A 24642-nucleotide genomic window follows, 5' to 3' on the forward strand; every position below is an offset into this window, starting at 1 on the left:
GATATGATCGCGCGCATGGTCATAAAAATGGGGATCACGCCAGCCCTGATATAAAAAAACCTCTCAGGCCAGTCATGAAGGCTCTTGAATGAAACAGTGGAGCACTTCACCTTCTGACTGCGAGGAATGAAGGAGAACCAAGAATCTTGGATCTTGGGCTTGTAAAAAAATTGAAAGCGCCGAGGGGTGGGCTCCTCGCGCTGGGATTTGCACATGAACTCAAAGTGAGTCATGCGCACAAGTCCAAACGGATGGACTTGGGATATATGAATCCCATAGAACTTAAGCAGTGCACCCACAAACTTTGTCATCGGGAGACGAAGGTTGCAGTGGGTGAAAAAATGGCTATATAGGGATATATAGCCGGCAGGCGGGTCCGCCGCCGTTTGCCCGGCCCCAGGCAACATGCAGCCAAACAGGGGGGGAAAACCCTGAGAGGAAATAAGGCTGTCAAGATCAGCCTGCCTCAATTTGCAGGGGATTTCATTCCACCTCTTCACAGCCTTGGTCCTCCCTACCTCCTCCGATGAGACCTCAGCAGCCTTCTTCCCCTTGCCGGTCTTCTTCAATGTAGACATTACTAACGATTTTCTACGGCAATGGATGGGGGAGATTGTGTTGTCTGAACTATCAGACATACAATTGTAAAATCGAACAGGGGAAACTACTGAAGAACAGATATTTGGAAGCAGAACAAAGGTAATCGGAAGACAAAGACAGAAAGAAAGAGCTCTGAATGATAAACAAGAAGATGAAGGATAAAAAAACTCTAAGGGCTGGCTTTTATAGGCCCAGGGGAGAGAAATATGGGTGCTGATCGGACTTCACGCGCCCCCACTCGCATGTGTAAGCCAACGCGAGCGCGACACGTGTCCCTGACACTGTGTGAGGGGACACGAAAAGAAACTCTACAGCTGTTGCCAGAGTTCACGGGCCGCCACTCGCAGGAATGACCAATGCGAGCGCGACACGTGTTCCTGACACTCTGTGAGGGGACACGAAAGGCAACTGTAGCACCTCGAGCACACGAAAGGTCTGACACGTCTCCATCACGTACATAGACGATTCGTTTTCAACCAAAAGGATAGAATTCCGCGCAATGACGAGTAATAAGAAGAAAAAGACAAAACCCCTACTAAAAAGAGCAAACTGTTAAGTCTAACATCTATCTTGCCTTGCTCGCGCGAGACAAGACACACATTAGACTGGGGGGGCTTGAAGAGGTATGTACCCGCCTCAACACCGAGCAAGGCGGGTCAACCCACAAGATATAGACAAGAAGCTTGAAATCAAGACATTATGAAGGCACAAAGCCAAAACCTACGCGCATGGCGCATATCACATATGCTCACGCATATCACATATGTTCATGCATCACATGCTCAGGCATCATATGCCCAGGCACCACACATGCTCAGGCATCATATGCCCAGGCACCACACATGCTCAGGCATCATATGCCCAGGCACACATATGCTTGCGCATCACATATGCTCACACATATCACATATGCGCGTGGCGCATCAGCGCGCGGCGCATATCACATCTGCGCATGAAACATCTGCGCGTGAGAATAAAGAGAAGACCTCGCGCATCCTCAGGATTGGCGCATATCACACATGCACATAATCAACCTCGTCCTTATCCAAATCAGGATTAGGGCAACCTTGATTATGCACGTCAGACAACCTTCCAGAAGGTATCTTTTTAAGGAATAAGAATATGCTGATGTTGACAGCTGCCAAATGAAAGGTGGACAACTCAGCATAAACCATGTGCTACCACGTGATTACAACCAATGAAAAAGCACCAGGTGTCCCCAAGGACACGTGGCGCCAAGCAATTGGAGGAGGCCAACAAAACCCTAATTGGGTCTGAGCCCAATCAGTGGAAACCCTAGCACTATAAATACAGCATCAACTCCACAAGGAAGCATCATCAAATATCACCTGATAACATACAATCACAGAGTATTCAGCTATTAAGCAATACACTCTAAATTCCTTACTCTCACATATTATTATCTTCTCCCACAAATACTTATTCTCACACCGGAGGGTTACCCCAAAGAGGACCCCTCTGTCCCTTTCTGAGGGGTAAGTTTACGGTGCTGTTCATTTTGTAGGTGGAAGAACCCAGATCCAAGAAAAACCATCGGTGAAATAGCATAATCACACCCGAGGAAAGTAGATCGTCTACCAGTGAGTCGATCCACGCTTATTCAGATTGGAAAATGTTGGTGTTATTTTCATGTTTTGGTTGTTGGATTAAAACAGATTGTGTGTGTGGTTTCTTTCTTTCTTTCTTTTTTTCAGATTTTGATTCTGATATCCGAATCACTGTCCGGTCGGATATCCGAAATTTCGGATTCGGATGGTGAAATCAACTATTAGAAAGGTCCGGATATCCGATATCTGAAACTTCGGATATCTGGTTTTGATCACCCCTACGTATGACCATAGAAATCGAGAATACCGATTAGTGCACAAATTAATACCGCAATCAGTTTTTAACCAAAGTTGAAGTGTCAGAGAGAAAACTGGATGGGATAAATTAGCATTATAAATCACTGAAAAATCATTTCAAATCTTAACTTCTTTTTTAATGACTATTTGGATAGGTGATGGATCACTAACTCATTCGATCATCTCCACTAAATCATCAGAAGAAAAATCAATATATCTGAGAAATGTCAATGACTTTGACCTAAGTTATGTACCATTTCTAAAATGAAGTATATATGTATAGAATTAAATGTTATAAATTATTGAAAAGTATATATCATACCCTAAATGAAAACTTTGAAAAAGATAAGGAAAAACAAAAGCTAAACTCATGAAATCCAAAGGCCAGATTCCAACCAGAACACGAGCTATTAGACCAATTTATTTGAATCGTTGAACCAACCAACCCCTATACAATTGACATCCTTGAACCAAAAACCAGACCGTGATTAGGCCAATCGATTGAGGTCTAGACCGCTATAATTCAGTCGGGTTTGGACCGAGACCGACAAACATCTTCAATTTTGTTACAGGTTATACATATATATCAATATAACTCTAGTGTTATTGGCTTATTACGCGATATATCAATTCCAGATCTAAGAACAAGAAATTTTCATTTCAAATAAAAAGATCCAATTACAATAAAGAGACAGGTTAGCGGGCAACAAGTTGCGCCGCCACCCAGAAACAACTTTTGTTCAACAAATAAACATTAAAACAATGAATAACGAGTTGAAAACAAACTACTTCGATACATTCGTATATCTATATCTATGTGGTTAGATCATTCTTCTTCCAAACCATCGGAGCTAACTTCATGCAAACTATCATCGTTTAAGTTGTAAACAAACATATGCCACCCATCAACTGTCATTAATATGTCCTTTCTTTTGTTCCAAAAACCTAAAACCTTAACGGTATCACGAGAAAGAGGCGATTTCTTCTCGAACAAACAATGCGTGACCCACCCTGTCTCCTTCAACACCCACACCTCTACCATGTGATCACTGATTTGAAAAACATATCCAAGTTCACCATGTATATCCACCAATTGCTCCTTGCTAATCATACCGGAATATATTTGATCAGGAGAATTGATTAATCCGAATTCCTCTTTAGCCATGTCAAAGCTTATTACTTGTTTTCCTAAGCTTATTTTGCGGTAATCTTCACTTAACCAATGCAAACTTCCCTTGGCAAACACCCCTTCACCGGTTATGTAAGAAGCCGGGACTTGGGGTATCTTTCGCCACGAGTCTGTGCCCAACACATGCACCTTGGCGCGTAGCTTTGTTTCAATGAACACCATCTTGAAAGTATTGGTAGAATCGTCAAAACCAAGCCCGACTGAATCCTCCATATACGACTTTGTTGAATTAACTGGTGGCAACTCACAACACTCTTTCGTTAGAGGATTGATGACAGCCAAATTGGAATCACCAAGGGTTGTTCGTGTTGAATAGAGCAGACCATTGCAAGAACCTAGAATTAAGTAACCATGAAAAAACTCTTTCTTACACATCAACTCGATAACCGGTGTCTTCTTTCTCACTTCTAGGGTGCAAATACCTTCATCCGCGGGTGCTTCTTTGTATTCCAGAAACCTGATTGTGAATTGATCATAGTTTATGCTTCTTGAGTCCTTGGGAAGCTTAGATGATAAGTTATGGAACGAGATAAGCATTGGATCATCGTTCATGACTGCTCGTTTGGCATGCAAGGTTTCAAGGTAAGGATTGTTGATGTAGCTGCACCATAGCTTGCTTACACACCGGAAACGAGCCAAAGATTTCACCGGCAATCTTGACAAGATATTGTAAATGTTTTCAGAAGCTAATTCTGCAGCCATGGTCGTTGATTTTATTTTCTTTTTCATTTTTTTTCTCAAACGGCCGATTAGGGTTTACTTGTTCTTGGTGATCATAAGTATTTATAGGTACCGGTCCATTGATATATTATGGAATAATAATAATTAAAATAAGGAGATCACATGGCAAAAAAATATTCAAATAGAGAATTGGTCCTTTATATAAATCTCTTATCGAATCAATAGCTATACGTATTGTAACTTGAAACCTCTCAAAATAATTGATCTGATCCTAATTTAATTTAAAGATCTCTATTGGCATTAACTAAAAATAAATGCCTAAATTATATCTTATAAAAATCTTTTTAGGAAAACCGGGTGAGAGAGAAACATACTAAATGTTATTTTTTTTTTAATATTCTAGAGGGTGGTGGAGTGGTAAAGGGGCAGGAAAAATGGACGTCCCATGCGCTCCTGCCACCGCTCCACCCGTGTACAGTATGATGAAAAATGCGTGAAGTGAAGGGAACAAGCTGATGCGAGGAGAGTCGATGGGAGTATGTAAAGCTATGCGTAGTGGAGGGGCTACAAATTATGACGTTTTGCGCCGTGTGGCGCCCGGTCAGCAAGGGGTGGGAATTTGTTTTTGGGGTGTAATGGTATAGGGGCTACAATAGCAATATATGTATATATATATATGTATATATATATATATATATGTACATATGTATATGTATACATATGTATATGTATACATATGGGATGGTTCATGCGAGAAGTCAAGTTATAGCGAGAAGTGCGAGAAATCAATCTGGACCATTAATTACATTAATCAAAGGTACATATTGATTATGGCAAACTAGTAATTATTAGTAATCTCATATACATGATTTTAATGTGAAAGGGGTATTTTTGTATATATATATATAGGTGATGGTTCATGCGAGAAGTCAAGTTATAGCGAGAAGTGCGAGAAATCAATCCGGACCATTGATTACATTAATCAAAGGTACATATTGATTATGGCAAACTAGTAATTATTAGTAATCTCATATACATGATTTTAATGTGAAAGGGGTATTTTTGTATTTTATATGCAGATACTCAATAATAAAATTTCCACATATTACTCCTAAAATTAAGCTAAACCTTTATGATTATCAAAACATAAAATGATTTATACTTAACTACATTTAGCATTAGTTCTTTTTTGAAATGGATATAATATTTGTTTTTTTTCCGACGTGTATATACATTAGTTTTATAATACAGTATTAATTAATGACAATACAACATTTAAGCATTTAAAAGTGTGTCAAGACTACATTAGTTTTGCCTACACTACAACATTTAGCTATGTCTACACAACATCTAAAAGTGTGATTACACTACTAGTTTTGCCTACACTACATTAGTTATGGCTATGCAACATTTAAAAGTGTGTCTACACTACGTTAGGTTTTCCTACACTACATTAGTTATGACTACACAACATTTAAAAGTGTGCACACACAACACTAGTTTTGCCTACACTACATTAGTTATAACTACGCAATATTTATTAGTGTGCCTACACCACACTAGTTTTTCCTACACTACATTAATTATGACTACGCAACATTTAAAAGTGTACATACACTACACTAGTGTTTCCTACACTACATTAGCTATGAGTACATAATATCTGAAAGTGTGCCTACACAACATTACATAGCTATATATGCATTACATAAGATGAACATACATTATATTACTTGATTTAAAATGAAAAAACCACTTCACATTTTAACATTCGAGATCAAATAATAAAATCATAATTACCCATTAAATAAAATAATTCTTGATCAAATGAATTTAAATGATTCAAATTTTAAATGAATAAAAAAATTTCATATGTTGTAACACTTGCAGGTTTTACCTTTAACTTTAATAAGTACAATTGATATCCCAAAATTTCATATGTTGTAACACGGTACCTCCTTTAGTTCAAGGAACGTTATATTTCGGGGGTTAAGTATAGTCATGTGCACGACACATAAGAGTGTTTTTGTTCTTTTAAACCATACATCTTATCTTACTACTCTAATAAAAAGCTACTATATTTTGTCACTTATCAACCTCTCATCACTCCTCACTTTTTGAAAATATATTCACTAAAATGGTATTAATTTGGATTAACCCGCCCAACTAATATTACCTGGATCCGTATATTTTTCAATCAATTTGTTTCCCCTTCCATATAAAAATTCCCTACACTGCAGACCCTCAATCAGGCGTCGTGTCCCCTTCGTTGACAATCTGCCATTACTTTGCTGCCTTCTCCCTTATCTGATTAAACCTATGAGACAGTTCATCTCCACCGCTGCTATCGTTCATCTCCACCGTTGCTTCAGACCATTCCATTGTCGCTTACTGTTAGGTAAATTTACACAACCCAGCTTTAGAACTGTTGGTGCCTACCATGAATCATGTGGTGGGATTAAAAGAAGAGAAAAATGACCTTTGAATTTGATCTGGTGGTGTTATCTAAATGTTTGGTTGATGTTGATTGTTATCGAATATGTTTTTAATTAATATATTATCTTCACATATCATTTTAATTAATATGTATATAGTGTCCGTTCTGATGCTTTTTTTCATCATGATATCATGTTTGTTAATAATAAAGTTATTTAATTATAACTATAATCATGACTTAGGATGTTGATGAGTGGACTATCCATCAGTGAATTCACATCAATGGCAATTCACTATCTGATGCTAATTAGTTTCGTGGAGTATCCATTCTCGATATTTATCCTGTTGGGTAACCTAACCACAACATTTTCTTATTTTTTAAGTGCTAAATTTGCTTTTTTTTCTCCTATGGCTTAACTACTTTAGTACCCAGCCTGATAAATAACCACTTGAATAACTCTGTTAGATTTTTCATTTTAGTAGAAAGGAATTTTTGTCATTTATTTTATTTAAAGGACTGTTTGGGTTAAATATACTTAAATTTTATTATTATGGTACTCAAGTAGTTAAACCTCATATTTATGATTTCTGTTATCAAACAATTATTGCTTTGAACTTCCCGATTGGGTCAATTGTCAACTCATGTTTGTATCGTAAAATTCGCGTTTGACGATAATTTATTTATGAAACTATATTCATCATTTACTCACAGACCAACCTCGCCCGAGCCACTCAGTTTTACCAGTTTATTAGTTCTTGATGTGTTGAGCTTTCATATTTTTGTTTCAATAACAAGTAACTTCTTTTGGTAAATTTCTAATTTCCACTTTGCATTATGCATCTACGTAAACATGATGATATTCAATTTTATTTTTTATATTGTTTATGAGATTTAGTAGCACAAGGTACATTAATATATAGATGTTCATCATTTTTCAACGACACAATTTCCATGGAGATTACTTCAATGCATATCCCAACAAAACTCTATGCATACATGATCATTAAATGGTAGATAAGGTACATGAACTTATGGTTTCTAACCAATAAAAAAACTTATTTGTTACAAGTATTTAAAACTTCATACCAATGCATCAAAATATGATGATTTGTTTACTCTGAGTTTCAGATATAGTTATATAACAACAATACTTTGTGTATACATGATTTTCAAATGGTAGATAAGATACATGAACGATCTAGATTCCAATTTTGATTTTCACTTCATAATGTCATCTTCAACGCGGTATTATTTTTAATGCCTTTATTTTGGTTTTGCTTGAAGTCCATTTGAAGAATAAAGATGCCACACATTTTAGAGCCTGCTTGTCTCATATCAGATATCCCTTATGAGGATGCATTACCTCAAGTTCATCCATCCGTGGATTCATAGCAATGGCAATTCACTATCTGATGCTTATCAGCTTCGTGGAGTATCCATTCCCGATATTCATCCTGTTGGGTAACCTAACCACAACATTTTCTTATTTTTTTAAGAGCTAAATTTGCTTTTTTCCCCCTGAGGTTTGATTACTTTAGTACCAAACCTGATCAATAACCACTTGAATAACTATGTTAGATTATTCAGTTAAGTAGAAGGGCATTTCTGTCTTTGTTATTTAAAGGACTGTTTGGGTTAAATATACTTAACTTTTATTATTATGATACTCAAGTAATTAAACCTCAGATTTATGATTTCTGTTATCAAACGTGCAATTGCTTTGAACTTCTCGATTAGGGTCAACTGTCAACTCATGTTTGGATTGTAGAATTCATGTTTAGCGATAATTTATTTATGAAACTATATTCATTATTCTTCACTCACAGACCAACCCGGCCTGACCCACTCAATTTTACCAGTTTATTAGTTCTTGATATGTTGAGCTTTCATAAATTTGTTTCAATAATAACTAACTTCTTTTGGTAAATTTTTATTTCCATTTTGCATTATGCATCTACTTAAACATGATGATATTCATTTTATTTTTTATTTTTCTTAGGAGATTAGTAGCACAAGGTACATCAATATATAAATGTTCATCATTTTTGCAACTACACAATTTCCATGGAGATTACTTTAATGCAAATCCCAACAACAATGCATACATGATCCTCAAATGGTAGATAAGGTATAAAAAAATCTTATTTGTTACAAGCATTTAAAACTTCATACCAATACACAAAATATAATGATTTGTTTACTATGACTTTCAGGTATAGTTACATAACAACAATACTCTGTGCATACATGATCTTCAAATGGTAGATAATGTATATGTGAATGTAATATTGACGGTCCTAATGATGGTGTTGCAACGATAGATTTACCTGAAGATCTACTTATAAAAGATTCTATTGATCCTATATCAAAACTTTTTGACTTTGTCAGGATAGAGCCATACTTGCACCAACAAACGAAATTGTTGATGAGATTAATGATAGTTTGCTCAAGTTTTTTCCAGGTGATGAAGTCGAGTACTTAAGCTCAGATACCATATATGACACTGTTGGTACAACTTTATACTCGCCTAAGTTGCTTTATGGTCTACGAATATCCGGACTACCAAACCACAAGCTTGTGCTAAAAGTTGGTGTTCCTGTTATGCTTCTTAGAAATCTTAACCAGAAAGAAGGCTTATGTAACGGTACTCGACTACATATTATATCTTTAGGTACTCGTGTAGTTGAAGCCAAAATTATTTATGGAACTAACATTGGATATAGAGTTTTGATCAATAAATCGCCACTGACTACATCAGAAAACAAAATAGCATACAAATTTCAAAGACGACAATTTCCCCTTGCAGTATGTTTCGTGATGACGATAAACAAAAGCCAAGGTCGATCATTATCTAGGGTTGGTTTTTACTTAAAAGAACCCGTGTTCTCACATGGACAACTATACGTCGCTTTGTCAAGAGTTACAAGCAGGTGTGGGCTAAAGATTCTGATTCTTGATAAACAAGGTAATTTGACCAATACAACCACAAACAACTGTGTACAAAGAAATTTTTTCTTATTTGTAAAATGCTTGGGTAATGGTGCTTTTGTAACTCCGGTAATTTTAATGTCAGTTGTAATTGTATTAATAATATATGATAATTGTGGTACTAATTGTATTTTGTTTAAGTTTAAATATTATAATTTTCATTAATTGCCCGTGTAATACACGGGTCTCAAACTAGTATCTAATATCTTATTAGATAAAAAGCAAGAAGAAATTAAAATGTATAAATCCATCTCTCTCTCTCTTCTTCCTTATCTGGGCTCACAAATCTCAAAAACCCTAAAGCTAAAGCCTAAAAGATACACTTTTCGTCTTCAAATATGATGAACAGAATCCCTTCATGGCTAATTGTGCATGTTGATATTAATTATGTTGGTTTATTTATATGAGAGAAGGAACCCAAGTGACCTTTTGCTGATGCTAGAGAATAATATTACACTTGGATACATTCTAAATATGATAATTGTATAACTAGTTGTGACATTTTTGTATGTTAATTGAAGAATTTGAAGTCCTTATGCATATTTATTGATCAAAGATTATATATTTAGTGGTTATGACTCAGGCCTGGTTTTTGGGCTGTGCAATCCGTGCCACTGCACGAGCCCCAAATGATCAAACAGGCCCAAAGGTACATAGCAACAAATTTGATTAAATACACAGCAACACCTAGATGGTGAAATGGGTCTGCAAATTGCCAAATACTTTCCAACTGGGCGCGTGAGAGCCACCTCAATCTAAAGGACGACTAGAAAATGGGCCTACAGTTCTTGAAACTAGTGAAGTTTAATTCATAGTAATAATTTGATCATATTTTTATTTGGATGTGTATCTTTTAGTGTGGTTATCAATTATTGAATTATTACCATGAACCTATATAATGTGTTTTTTTTAGAACGACCAACTAAGTAACGTCGGGTACTCCGTACGCGGCTCCCATTGGTTAAAGGTAGCCCGAGACGGCCAAAAGTACGGACGGACGGATCCCCTAGCGGTCCATCTGTTGAGGGATTCCCCGGATAAAACCCGACCCCCACGCCCGCCAAACGGCACGAAAGCGAGGAGCCGGTAAAACCGAGTGAGATCAGGACTCGAACCCTGGCAAGCCAGACTCATCCCTCATATCTCCCATATAAATTGGTGATAGTGAGGTTTGAAACCCCTACCTCTCACTAGTATAGTGAGTGCTCTACCATTGAGTCACATCCTATATAATGTGTGTATCAAGATATAATTGAATGAATATTAACATTTTTAGTTTTAAGGTATACTGAATATAATAATTGTATATTATAACTTATATTCATTAACATATATAAAATATATTACAAAAAAATATTACGACGGGTTACAATCATGTATATTATCTGGCAAATAGGGCTATGTAATCGGATGATCGGGTCGGGTAATCGAGCATATTACAAATCACATACTCGTCCTAAACATGCAAAAAAATTTCAAAGGTAATCCCAAACGCCCCATATACCCTAATGGGACGGGTGTTACCTAAGGAGGAGGCCCAAAATTATCTCGCACGAGGTCTAAATTTTGGTTATCATTCTTGAGGACGGGCCTGTTATGACTTATGATAGGGGTAAGGTTCTGTTTTCACAACTTAATCTCATGAAGCTATATCCTATTATAGCAACAAATTAAGTTGTCAATACATGCACGCACCAACACATTCTTAGTCCCTTGTGATTTAAGGGCTTGCAGTTGGAGTTGTGTCTTGTTAGTTGGTAAGTGGTAACCTGCATGTGTTTATAGGGGTGCTATTTTTAGTTTTTGCATTTTATATTTAGATTTTAGTTTTAAATCTTGAAGCCAATCTCACTTTAAGGAATTTGATTGATAATAGTCTATGTGGTGCATTTTATATTTAGATTTTAATTTTAAATTTGATTGATATAGTTTATATGTTGCTCATCATACTTGTGAACTAGATTTTTGGCGGAGTGAGTTTGATCTCATAATTTTGGCTCATTTATATACAGATGCATTGGTTTAAGTTATATTTTAAGGTTAAAATGGGTACATATGAATTTAAAGTATTTAAGATAAGGGTAAAACTGTTATTTCTTAAATTGTTTTAATAATGTGGTAAATATGATATTTTTAACTAGTTTTTAACTACGTATACGAGATTTTATGTCCAAGTTGGGCATATACGATATTTTGTAAGTTTTGAGTTCTTTTGTTAGCCATAATTTGGTTTGGTCCGGTCCATCGAGCCTATGGTGGATCGGTATCTTGGAGACCAAGTCGAGTACATGATTTGGGCTACAAGTTATTTATTAATTATTATTTAGATTTGTTTTTACCAATTAGTATTTGAATATGATTATGGTATTTGTATTCTAGTCTAGTTGGGTTTTGAAATCTAAATTAGTATATATACCCGAGCTTGTGGGTTATATCTATGCATTGTAATTTTTCGAGCTAGTGAAAGTTACAAGGATCATATGATCTAAATTCGTTTTGTGTTTTCGATTCTGGTTACCAAACTTCAATTGGTATCAGAGCTTATGATCACAAGATTAGGGGGTGATTGTTAGTGTAATCTTGTGTAAGTACGACAATTAGGTACCCGCACTTACGCAAGATTACACTAACAATCACCCCTAATCTTGTGACAACGATGAAGCGTCGCTTCTCGTTAAACTTTAACCGTGGCAATGCTTTTGTAAGGATGTCTGCTCTTTGTAAATCTCCACTGACATGCTCCACCTTGATTTGTTCTCTCTCGATGCACTCCCGAATGAAATGGTACCGTGTATTGATGTGTTTGCTACTCCTGTGAAAAACCGGGTTCTTCATCAAGGCAATAGCCGATGAATTATCCACCTTCAACGTCACGATCTCCTCCTTTTCTCCGGTCATCTCTGACAACAAACCCCGAAGCCATAAGGCTTGACATGCAGCCGATGTAGCTGCCATAAATTCAGCCTCACATGATGGTAACGCCACCGTTCCTTGTTTCTGTGAAACCCATGATATCGGTGATGTACCATAGTAGAAAATCAAACCTGATGTACTCCGACCATCATCCATATCCACCACATGACTACTATCACTATACCCGTGCAACATACTATTTCCGCCTCTCGAGTAAGTAATACCAAAGTCTAGTGTACCTCTTAGATATCGGAGAATATATTTAACTGCTTGAGCATGAGCTTGAGTTGGTGATTGCATGAATCGACTCGCATAACCAACCGAGTAGCTCAAATCAGGTCTCGTATGAGTTAAATACCGCAAGCTTCCGATTATCTTTCTATAACTGGTCGGATCTACCTTCGGATTTTCATCTTCTTTAGACAACTTTAAGCCCGGTTCCATAGGAAATTGAGTCGAGTTGCACTCCCAAAGACTTGCTTCTTTTAGGATCTTCGTTGCATAACCGCTTTGCTTTAACGTTATCCCACGATCACTTTGCTTCACTTCGATCCCGAGATAGTAATGCAACAACCCGAGGTCACTCATCTCGAACCTTGACTCCATTTGTCTTTTGAAATTTGCAATTTCTTGCACACTTGTACCCGTGACTATCAAATCATCAACGTAAACTCCAACGATTTTGTTGGTGACCTTCTCCATACTTTTTGGTTTTCAAGTCAATAACGTGTTCTAATGAGGCAACAACGCTTAGGCATGCTTGTAAAAAACTTTCTTACTAGCCTTTGTTCATCGAGTGCCGAACCGAGCGAGGCGAACTTTGAGGCTATACCAGATAGTCTCCCGGAAAAGTCATCAATAGTATCGGTGTCTTTCATCCTCATGGTTTCAAATTCAGTAATTAAGGTATTTAGGCGAGCCTCCTTAACCCTCTCTTCGCCAACATAACGGGTCTTGATCGCATTCCAAATTTCCCAAGCGAACTCGTATTGGACAACTTGTTGGATTTGTTCTTCCGGTATGGATTGAAACAAATATGCAATCGCAGCACAGTTCTTCTTTTCATCTACTGCAGCTACTGATCTCGGCTTAACAACATCCCACAAATCATGGCTTCGAAACACGTCTTTGATTCGAAGCGCCCAGGTGGTGTAGTTGTTCTTCGTGAGCATCGGATAGAGTAAAGGAATTGAAGAACCTCCCGTGCGGTTTGAAGAATCACCCATGACTCCTCTTCTTCTCTGGCGACCGTAGGTTTGCAAAAATCTAGGATCGATGTTGAAACAGAACTCATTTAATCAGAGAGGAACAAGAAAACAATTGAATACCACTTGAAACAATTATTGAATCGATGTCTTTGAACAACGATACTAGTCCCTGTTGAAACAAAATTGGTGATTAATTAATTGTTTATCCAAGGAAACAATTAAGGTGTGTTGAAAAATAAAGTCTTGTGGCAGGTGAAGTTTGCGTCAGCCTCCAACAACCAAAAAGTAATTGTTGTATAATAAAAGGAGTCTTCAAACAGCAAACTTCAAAGAAACGAACTCGTGTTTTAAACCGAGCTCTTGATGTCAACTGAAGACAATAAGATTTCTAAGTCTAAACCTTTATTGTATTGATTAATAAATTGTTGTGAATACTTGATTACAAATAACCCCTATTTATAACCATACAATTACTTGTTAGACAAGAATATGAGAAAAACTAACTCAAAAACCCCCCTAGGTTTGTAAGTACGACAACTAGGTCCCCGCACTTAGGCAAGATTACACTAACATCTTTATCCATGCGGACGTGTCCATATTTGAGTTCGTGTTTGAAATGCAAACAGTGGCGCAACTTGGACAAAATGTATTAAAAATTTTTCATAAACGACGGGTCCGAGCACAAATTTCCGGTCGAAAACGGGTAAATTTAAAGTACTGCGCAGAAAAAAAGGGGGGGGGGGGCTCCTGGCCCTCACAATTCTTCGCCACCGGCTGCAAAGCAGGAAAGTTTACCTTTAATTTTATGTTGGGATTGATTATGATATTTGAACAGTCATCAACTTAGCTTTAAAACCATTTTTACTGTCAAGGCACTTGCTTTTCTGTTATGCATAAATTTTAGATTTTTTCAATTTTCGAGATTTGGTTCCCGTTGGATGCATTTTCAGTTTCAGGCCCGAATGTTAAAAACATTAAGGCCACACATTTCAAATCTTATGTGTATAAATAAATAGCGCGCTTACAAGGACCATAGACTACAAAATATAATGTAAGCTTTTGTTAATATGGGATTTAGGAGTGTTATATGCATTTGAATACATTTCAGACAACTTTCATCATGTTTGACCCATTTGACCCGTTTTTTATTGTGTTTATTAATTATCAGGATCACGAATTTGAACTTGAAAATGGCACCTTGACATAAGTTAATAACATGTATATTTTGCATGTTAGGAAACCGGAAACACAATCTCATTGTTTGTACCGCACGCTCGGTTCAACAATTTTTTTTTTAATTTAACATGGTGGGGTGGAAACTTATAAGTTGAAGCAATATGCAACTTGTAAACATGGAATTAAACAACTGATTATTTATATTTCAGCAGAGGAACAGATTTTTATTTCAATGAAAAAACAATCCCACTATTTATTAAGAACAAAATAATCACATTCAGTCTACTTGTTGACCTTTTTGCAATCGAGTCGAATCTGACCGTCGGTTCCAGTCAAAACCTTGAGCCCACCCATCCTACTCATCGAAAAAGCAAACTCCCCTTTAAAATCTTCGATCGATGAAGCAAATTCATCGGTTAAATCATACGTGTCGCCACCATAACGGAGCTGTTGGTCAACTCCTAGAACGGCTTTATTGGCCAGCACTTGAGAGTAATAGGAGTTGGTGAATTTGTGGGTCGGGTTACTCGGGTTTAAGTTTATGAGCGGGTTGGGTTGACCCAGTCTCACTTTTGGAGGGCATTGATTCCTCAAATAAGTTAACGTGGATTCTTCCATTGTGGGGTCGGGTTTTCCAGTCTTGTTGAAGTCATATAGGCGGTCGAGAATGTTACTGCATCGAACTCTTCCCATCATATGCGCTCCTGAAAGTATATGTTTTAAAAAAATGTCATAAAAAATGTGACAAAAGAGCGCGATCCTGAGCATATTAAGTGTATTCTAATAATAATAATAATTTATTAAATGATAGTTAAATTAAGGTTATAGAAACAATATTGTAATACTTTAATAATAATAATAATCTAAATCTTTGAATAAAACAATTTAGAAGGTTATTTATAAATGAAGGATGGCTTACCAAGGAGTGTAGCCATGTCTTGTACCTTTAAACCTTTAGACTCGAAGTATGCCAAAGTCGATTCCCAAGACATGGAAGGCGAGGGAAAGTCGATCCATGCTGCGTTTGATTCAAGCCCGTCTCGTCTTCCCAAGAATACCGGATAAGACGGTCCACCCGACTGTTCAAATTTGACACAAAGTTGACTTTTGATGTCAGTCAAACATATACTTGTTCGAATCTATAACTAAGTTGCAATGTGTATAGGGGTAAAGCTGTTCAAACTTCAAATGCTTGTTAGACTCGTTTATATCAAAGCCCAAATTTTAATTTAAAATAATTAAATTATTGCCTGAAGTATAACCTAAATTTAACAAGTTATAGATTTAGTTTATAAATTCTGCATCATGTTAAAAATATTATTTTTTATTTATATATCTACATGTGTAAAAAGTTTTAAATTATTTTTTCTTAAGGTAAACGAATTGGCTTAAGTGTTTTACCACACGGGCTCGAGTTCAACATTTTTGTTCGTTATTATAAATGAACCAAGCCAGCGAGCCTGAACCCGAAGGCCCGAACCCAACTTGGCTTGGCTTGTTTATAGACCTAGTATAGGGTTAATAGGTTATATATCATGTTTAATGCAAGAAGGTTTCACTTACGAAATAAACGGCATCTCTGGCTGCAAGGTTGAGAGTGTCGGCACACGAAACGGCTCCAGGGCACCGTGCTTCCAAAACTTGCTTGATTTTGTCAATAAGCACAAAAGCACCTAGTCCCCGTGCTTTTGGTGATGATTTTTCTGTATTTGGCCCGTCTAGAAGAATCGATGCATCACACCCCTGTTAAAAACCCGAAAAATGTTTGGTATATACATTAATACACATATAGATAGTAGTGTATTTGAATGTGAAAGATTTAGATGACATACATTAACCATACAGTCTGCATACAACAACTTGATGAGCTTTGGAGCAACTGACTTGTCATTAGCCCACACGAGCCCTACCTGGTGCCGAACAAACGGCTCCACATTCGCACACGTATTGTGAACCTTATAAAAGTGCCGGATCAATCGTGCAGGCGGCAACCCTGTTGTCGCTTGAGTGCCGCCAACCATCACTCCTAAAATAACCAATGCAAAAAGTGAAAACCATTGTTCTCTCATCATCTTTATAACAAAAAAAATAAATCTCTGTGACCAGTTGAAAAGATTAATATGCATGGCTCATTGGTAACATGCAAGGATATTATGTATATATATACAAGTTGTTAATATTATGTATTAATGGATATACAACTATTATGCTTAATGTGTACTCTATTTCACCGACAGTGCCATGTTGGTAAATTTTTATATTTGAAGACATAGATAAGTTTGTAAGTTATCTCGGTTTCACGTTTCACAGTTCACACTACATTCTTACCCGGTCGCACCCACAAAAAAAAAGTTAATGTTACACACTCTTCAAGGTTAAATAGTTGTATTCCATTATTGTATTTTGCAACTTGTTTTTTTACAGTAGATTATATATGTATTGAAGTTATCTTAAAACCAAATTATCACCTATACAATTTTTATGAACTTACATAGGATTGGCAAGCAGGTCGGGTGGGTTTCGGTCTGGGTCGGAACAGGTTAGGGTCGAGCGGTTCATTAAGATTAAGTAGTTGGTATATAGTGTTTCACATTTTTAAAAAGTATTGATCATTTGTCAACACTGATATAATGAGTTTATCGCATTTAGGGGCGAGCTTGCAACCTATAATGTGACCGACTAGCTAGGAGCTGGGAGGGAGTACTTGTATATTCCTCGAACATAGTAAATACAAAGAAAATTAATTTTTGGATATTATATCTATGTTAAAATAAGAAGTTCACCTCAAAAGGTAGCCTAGCCGGCTTTTGATCGCCTAACCCGACTTTTAACCGGCTTTCAAAGAATCCTAGCCGGACTAGCCTGACTTTTGACCGACGACTTTGACCGCCTCTGACTAATCCAGGCCGACTTGAAGAAAGTCTCCAAAGTAGGGGTGCAAGGACCGACTAGTGGACCTTGATATCCGACTTTTACAACTCACATTTGAATTAGAATTGAGGAATTTGAAATTCGATTCGACTCGCATTCGATTTTGAAGGTTCGGATTTGGTTTTCAATTCGAATTCGACCTAGTAATGAATTTAGAATCGAATGCAGATTTATGATTTTAAATTCGATTCGAAATTCAAATTCAATTATACATTTTATTACAAATATACATATTTATAAAATAATTTATTGGAGTCTTTTTAAGTTCTAAAGACTAAAATTAAAAATTCATCATTTTGGTTATTAATTTATGTAATTGAATGTTATTGACGTGAGGTCGAAGACTCACTCAAAAATAAACCGATTACAACTAATTAGATAGCGGTAGAGGGTATCGAACACAGGGAGTTTATGAAAAATGTATTACTAAGTAGCTCTATGATTAAACTATATTAAACTAAGTGTAAAAGTAAATTCAAAGAGTTGGTTGTTTGGATTTGATTAACAAAAATAACTGAAATAAATAAACGAGTTTTAAACAATATAAGAAAGAATGCTCTCTCCCGATTTTAGGTTTCCAATGTTGATAAAGTTAATGTTTACTTGTGAGATGAACTACACAATTATAGTTCATGAAAATGCGTTTGAATGTGATAAGAGAGGACTAAGTACTTGGATTACAAAAACACAAGGTTGTCACTCAATAATCAGTTTAGTATTGTTAACCCTAATTATCTTCTACTAAATCTCGATTGCTATGGCACCAAGATCGGATAGTCAAGAACACGAATTTATACCACACTAACAATTACAAAACAAACACACAATCACCATAGCACAATAATCATATGATCAAAATACTATCTCACCAATAACATAAACGATTAACAAATATCCAATTAGAAAACCTTACAATTCGGGAGAGAACATAAAGAGTACTAGCCACACATTGTTTGATTAATCATCACCTCAATTAAGATAATCGAACGAATCATAAACCCAAACAAATGATTATAATCACCAAAGTCTTGTTCTTGTTCTCAAAAATTCGTTTATAAGGTGTTTGGGATGAAAGATATGTGAAAAGACATCAAAAACCGTCTAAAAATAAGAAGAAAATCGGGCAGTTACGACCCGCACCGTGGCCCACGGTTCACACCGTGGGTCACGATGCCTTTTAGCATCAACTGGACCGTGGCCCACGGTCTCCACCGTGGGCCACGGTGGGCTTCACGGCCACCGTACCAGCCACGGTACGGTGGCTTCTGTTTGATTATGCATTTTGTACTTCCACCGCGCATTCTCGTTTTCACTTCTTTTAATCCCTCGTGCGTCTTTGGCTCATTCGGTTGCCTCGGTATACACCATATTAGCCCTGTAACCTCCTTTGAACCTACAATTCACCAACAACACCGTAGTTATCTAATTCCACAAAATAAACCAACTCAAAACATGATTATTACGGCTTTAAATCAATTAAGGGTTGTCCCATGGACCACCCATCACATTCCCACACTTACTTGTTGTTTGCCCTCAAGCAACATTTCAACACAAAACTTTCTATTCCATTAAACTTGTATACACCAATCTTACCACAATTCCCCTTCAGTTAAGGTCCCAAGTCATACCCTATTCCCTTGTTTTTATCGGTTGCACTAGTTCACTTGACTTTCCATTTAAACCATAGATTTCTAACCAAACCTAACATGCTTTCGGTTTTTACCTATACATAACACATTTACACATTAACCTTTTTTATTGATGATCATCCATTCATTTTATATTTAATCAATTCTCCTCGCATACACTTGTACAATCATCAAATCTCCACCTATGTAAATGCTTATTGACATGAATACAAATCAAGAGGTCTTAAAACGGGTTGTAATGGGGCCAAGTGTAAGGGTATGGAAGGGAATATTGAAAGTAGCTCAAGCGATCCGATCCGACTTATTACAAACAAACTAAAAAAAATAAATAAATAAACAACTATAAACATCTAACTTCTCTTTTTCTCTTTTTTCTCTCTCTTTTTTTTTCACTCAATAAATAATACTTTGAACTATGCATACATAAATATTGTAACTCTAATACAAACTTCTTTTTTTTATCAAATATAATACTTGAACATTACATACTAGCATGATAAACATAATGCTTCACATCTCTAACTGATAAATACTAAAACAATTATATAGAAACCTATTAAGTCGGATCGTTTCGCAATATAACACCGGGGTTGATTAAATGAAAGAATAGGCCCAATAAAGTTTTCTAAAGGAACCAACCCCCGCCCCTCACATAACCATCCTCATATGTATAATGTATGAGGCTCCAACCCCCCAAAACCCACACTCTCGCTCATCCAAGCGAGGCTTAACCTAAGTGCCTCTATCACTTTTGCACTCATGCCAAGCTAAGATCTCGAAATGCACTAATTGTACAAGTTCTATCGGAGAATATCAACCTTCTCACCAAACAATACTTTCTCAATTCTCAAGTGTAAATGAACGTGTTATGCAAGTTATTACACCGAAAGCGTGCTAACCTTGGTTAGAAAACTACATAATCCATTTTTAAAAACAACTAGGCACATGTTATTTAGGGAATTGTGACCATGAAAAGGGACCAAAACTTTACCCCGCCATCTTACCACTTTTCGATTCTTTTAAACACATTTTTTTTAAAATTTCTATTTTTCTGATATTTTTAATATATTTTTTTAATTTTTTTAATTTTTTTAAAATTTTCAACACAAACGAAAACAAACGAAAATTTTCCTCATCCCCACACTTGAGATACATTGTCCCTAATGTACGCTTTTAAGAAAAATAAAACAAACCACTTGTTAAACACAACCTTCATTTCAACACATTCCCATAATACTTAATCAAAAGCATTTTGTCCACTACCCATCCACCCAAAAACACATAAAGACACAAAAAAAAAATAACAACTATACAGTAATATACAGAACAGTGTTCACCTGGCATCACAAGGCTCGATCAGTTGTAAGGCGGGTGGGCCGGCCCGAAGATAGATGCCATGAATTCTAAACACTGGTCGAAGTTATACGCCCCATCACCGCCGATGCTTCCTTCTCCTTGTGGTGGTGGTGGTGCCATTGAATGCATTGGGCTGACCCACATTGAATGATGAAGTGGTGGTTCGGGATATCGTACCGAACCGTCATATGGAGGAAGAGTCGTGTAATCTACCATTTGTGGATCTGACACGACCGGTTCACCTGCATGCCATTGATCATGCGTCCTCCGATTCCTATCATCCAAGTATCTCATATTCATCTCATGTTCTCGCCCATAAGTATTGGCACGGTTCCACATCTCTAACCATGTCGTGCCTCTCTTTTGCGGCCCGTTCAGCATAGGCCCCCATAAAGGTCTAATGGCCAAATAGTGAACGCGACTCATCTGACCAATTTCCATACGTGGAAGGCCTATGCCTCTCCACCACCTCATTCATTGACCCCACATGGGCCCAATTGTTACCATAGGAATTATAACCATCCGAATAGTCCCAACCCCCGTGTTGGGAACTGCTGCCACCACCCACATCCATATAATCGGGTTCACCGACCTCTTCCACCTGTTCAATCTCATCATCTTCCTCTGGCTCAACATCCTCTTTAATCACTCTCCATCTTACCTTATCACACACAAGAACATAGTGCCTATCAGTTTGTGTGTACTCCTAACCCGGAAAATCTGACAACTTAAACTCTTTAAATACTTTGGTCATTCCCACCGACTCGTCAGCTATCACACCATGATTCTTTAGCAATGCTGTGATCAGTCAACAAAGAGGAATTAACTTCCGCTTATTGCTTTCCCGGCTGATCCAAATATTATGCATGACTAGATATCGGTAAGAAATAAGAGGCGTCCCGCACACCAATGCATACAATATAGGCACATCACAGTTCCGCACTATCGAAATATCTCCCCTTCGAGGCATCAGTTGTACAAGCAAATAGACATCAATAACTTTGCCTCAATCTTCAAATCCTTTCTCTTTATCTGATCATCCGAACCTGCACCTCTTTTAAGAATCTTTTCAAGCATGTGGTACCTTTGAGGGTGCTTGTCGGGGCATTCAAATAAGTCTTTGGCAGAAGGGTATATGTATGAGTTGCTTGGCTTGGTGTCAAAAAGCGCGATCTGATTAAATGAGTCAAATGACATCACCACTTCCTGTCCTCCCACCGTCCCAATTAATTTCATGTCATGCCCCTTATTGTAGGTGGGACATCTTAATGTGGACACCCATTCCTCAATCTCTCTATCGTACAAAGTGTTAGTCTCGTTATCATAACACTTTAAAGCTACTTCCCAACCCAAAGCTTCAAACTTGTCAACTATCCCAAAAGCCTCAAAACCAGGATCAGTTACCTCCTTCTCACACATGTATCCTTCAATTCGTTTATTCAACGTGGCCATTTTATCAATGAACAGCTCCGCTTGCCATTCCGATGCATACTTTGACAATCCCCCACCTTTCCACGTGGGTTTTACCGTTTGTACTTGCACACGTGCTTGCTCTTCCTGTAACCTCTGTCTCTTTGCTTGGGCTGCCCGCCCACTTGAAGATGATGCCTTTGACTTTCCTTTATCCGAGGTTCTACCCATCTACACACAACAAACATCCCAAACAAACAAAGTTAAGTCAACATAAACTTCCCCACACTTGCTTGTTACTATGGTTGTGGATAGTTACTCGTTAATCAATTGACCAAAAATTCCAACATTTGCTTCAACACATAATTTCCACAATATCAATTAACAACCATAAGTTATAACATTTATTCACTAGCCACAACCATAATGAATAATCATTAGACTAATTACTTCCAACAAGCAAGTGGGTATATAGAAAAATTTTGAACACTTACAACTTCATTGCAATATACCATCAATAATGACAATAAATTTCATACCTTGGTGTTATAGGAGATGATGAAGAAAGCTTTAAAGTCAACCAAACCCTAAAAATTTTCGGACTTGTTCGTACAAAATCGACCAACAAAACAAAGGATTCTTTCGAATGCAATGATATAATCGAAACTCTTGTGAAATTCTAGCCAATTTAGACCCAAAAATCGGTTTAATTGATGGAGATATGAGGAAGTTACAAGGGTTTGAAGTAGAGAGTTAGGGTTTGTAAAGAAGGATTGTGAGGAAGATGAAGATGAAAATAGGTGAAAATAATAATGGTAGGTAAATTGTGTGGTGTAATATTGGTTTAAAAATTGATTTTTATTGATTTTGCTCCAAAAACCCGGTCCCTCTCGTCTGTCGCTGCCGGACCGTGGCCCACGGTTCAAACCTTGGGTCACGGCTGCTTCAGGTCTGGTCGATTGTTTTCGGTGGACCGTGGCCCACGGTCCACACCGTGGGTCACGGTCAAGTTGAAACTTTTGAAACAGATTGCACCGTACCGTGCCTCACACCCTCCCCCGTGCCTTACGATCGCCATCGTGGGCCACGGTTCAAACCATGGTCCACGGTTCATGTAATTTATTTTTAAGATTAAGAAACAAAATAAGAGGAACAAAAATTGACTAAAATTTTTTTTTTTACCAAAAACTAAAACTCAAAATTACCATACCTCCCATGAAAAAACCGAGTTGTCCCCAACACGGTAAAGAAAATCATAAAGTCTTCTCCACACTTGACTTGGACAAACTCCAAAACGAGGAAGGTAATTTTTAAAACCAATTTTGAATAAAAATTAAATTAACCTATTCTAAAATATACAACATACCTTAGCCTCTTAATTCGTTTCCTCATCCGGTGAGCGTAACAAGTAACTCACTCGGTCCACCTCGAGCATATTGATGTCCTTTCCTTCCAAGTAAGGTTTAAGTCTTTACCCATTCACCACTTGTTGCGTTTGTTCTTGGGCATCTTCTATCTCCACATCACCAAACTGGCCCACTTGTGATGACATATGGGCCCATCCACTTGCTCTTTCCGGAAACAACTTCAACCTTGAATTGTATAACCACACCTTTTGACCCACTTCAAAAGTCTTTTTTCTCAACTTTGCATCATGGACCTTTTTTAGTTTGTCTTTGTATGCGAAAGCACATTCATACGCTTCATCCCGGATTTCCTCAATCTCATTCAACTTCAACTTTCTCAGTTCACCCGCTTCCTTATAATCCGCGTTAACATTCTTGATCGCCCAAAACGCCTGATGTGCCAACTCCATTGGTAAATGGCACCATTTCCAATAAACTAACCGATAAGGAGTTGTGCCAATAGGAGTTTTGTAGGCGGTCTGATACGCATACAATGCATAATTTAACTTAGAAGACTAATCCTTCCTATCGACCCACACCGTCTTCATCAAGATTTCTTTAATTTGGCAATTGGACACTTCAACATGTCCACTTATTTGTGGATGATAAGGAGTAGCAATTCGGTGATTCACATTGTACCTTTTAAAAAGTTTCCCAAAGTTGAAATTCTTGAAATGTGACCCACCATCACTGATAATAACCCGCGGGATACCAAACCGAGCAAAGATGTTTGATTGAACGAATTTGCAAACTACCGAATGGTCATTGGTTCTTGTTGCTACCGCTTCTACCCACTTGGACACATAATCAACCGCAACCAAAATATATAAAAA

General features: G+C 37.2%; 3 protein-coding genes across 3 annotated transcripts; all 3 read right to left on the reverse strand.

Annotated features, from left to right (window-relative positions):
* Nucleotides 1–3192: 3192 nt before the first annotated feature.
* On the reverse strand, nucleotides 3193–4356 carry LOC143599201 (F-box/kelch-repeat protein At3g06240-like). The gene has a single exon (XM_077077205.1). The coding sequence runs from the start codon at nucleotides 4354–4356 to the stop codon at nucleotides 3292–3294; it is 1065 nt and encodes a 354-aa protein (XP_076933320.1). The 3' UTR covers nucleotides 3193–3291.
* Nucleotides 4357–13392: 9036 nt separating this feature from the next.
* Nucleotides 13393–13899, reverse strand: LOC143599190 (uncharacterized). Its single transcript, XM_077077196.1, has one exon. The coding sequence runs from the start codon at nucleotides 13897–13899 to the stop codon at nucleotides 13393–13395; it is 507 nt and encodes a 168-aa protein (XP_076933311.1).
* Nucleotides 13900–15081: 1182 nt separating this feature from the next.
* LOC143599192 (putative peroxidase 26) lies at nucleotides 15082–17129 on the reverse strand. The gene is made up of 4 exons (XM_077077197.1): nucleotides 16890–17129; nucleotides 16621–16800; nucleotides 15977–16136; nucleotides 15082–15761 (listed from the first exon to the last, which is right to left on the reverse strand). The coding sequence occupies exons 1-4, from the start codon at nucleotides 17127–17129 to the stop codon at nucleotides 15340–15342; spliced, it is 1002 nt and encodes a 333-aa protein (XP_076933312.1). The 3' UTR covers nucleotides 15082–15339.
* Between the last annotated feature and the right edge of the window lie 7513 nt (nucleotides 17130–24642).

The sequence above is a fragment of the Bidens hawaiensis genome, unplaced genomic scaffold (assembly GCF_021521415.1).
Source record: "Bidens hawaiensis isolate Kalapana, Puna unplaced genomic scaffold, B.hawaiensis_p1.1 tig00051603_1, whole genome shotgun sequence".
Taxonomy (NCBI): Eukaryota; Viridiplantae; Streptophyta; class Magnoliopsida; order Asterales; family Asteraceae; genus Bidens; species Bidens hawaiensis.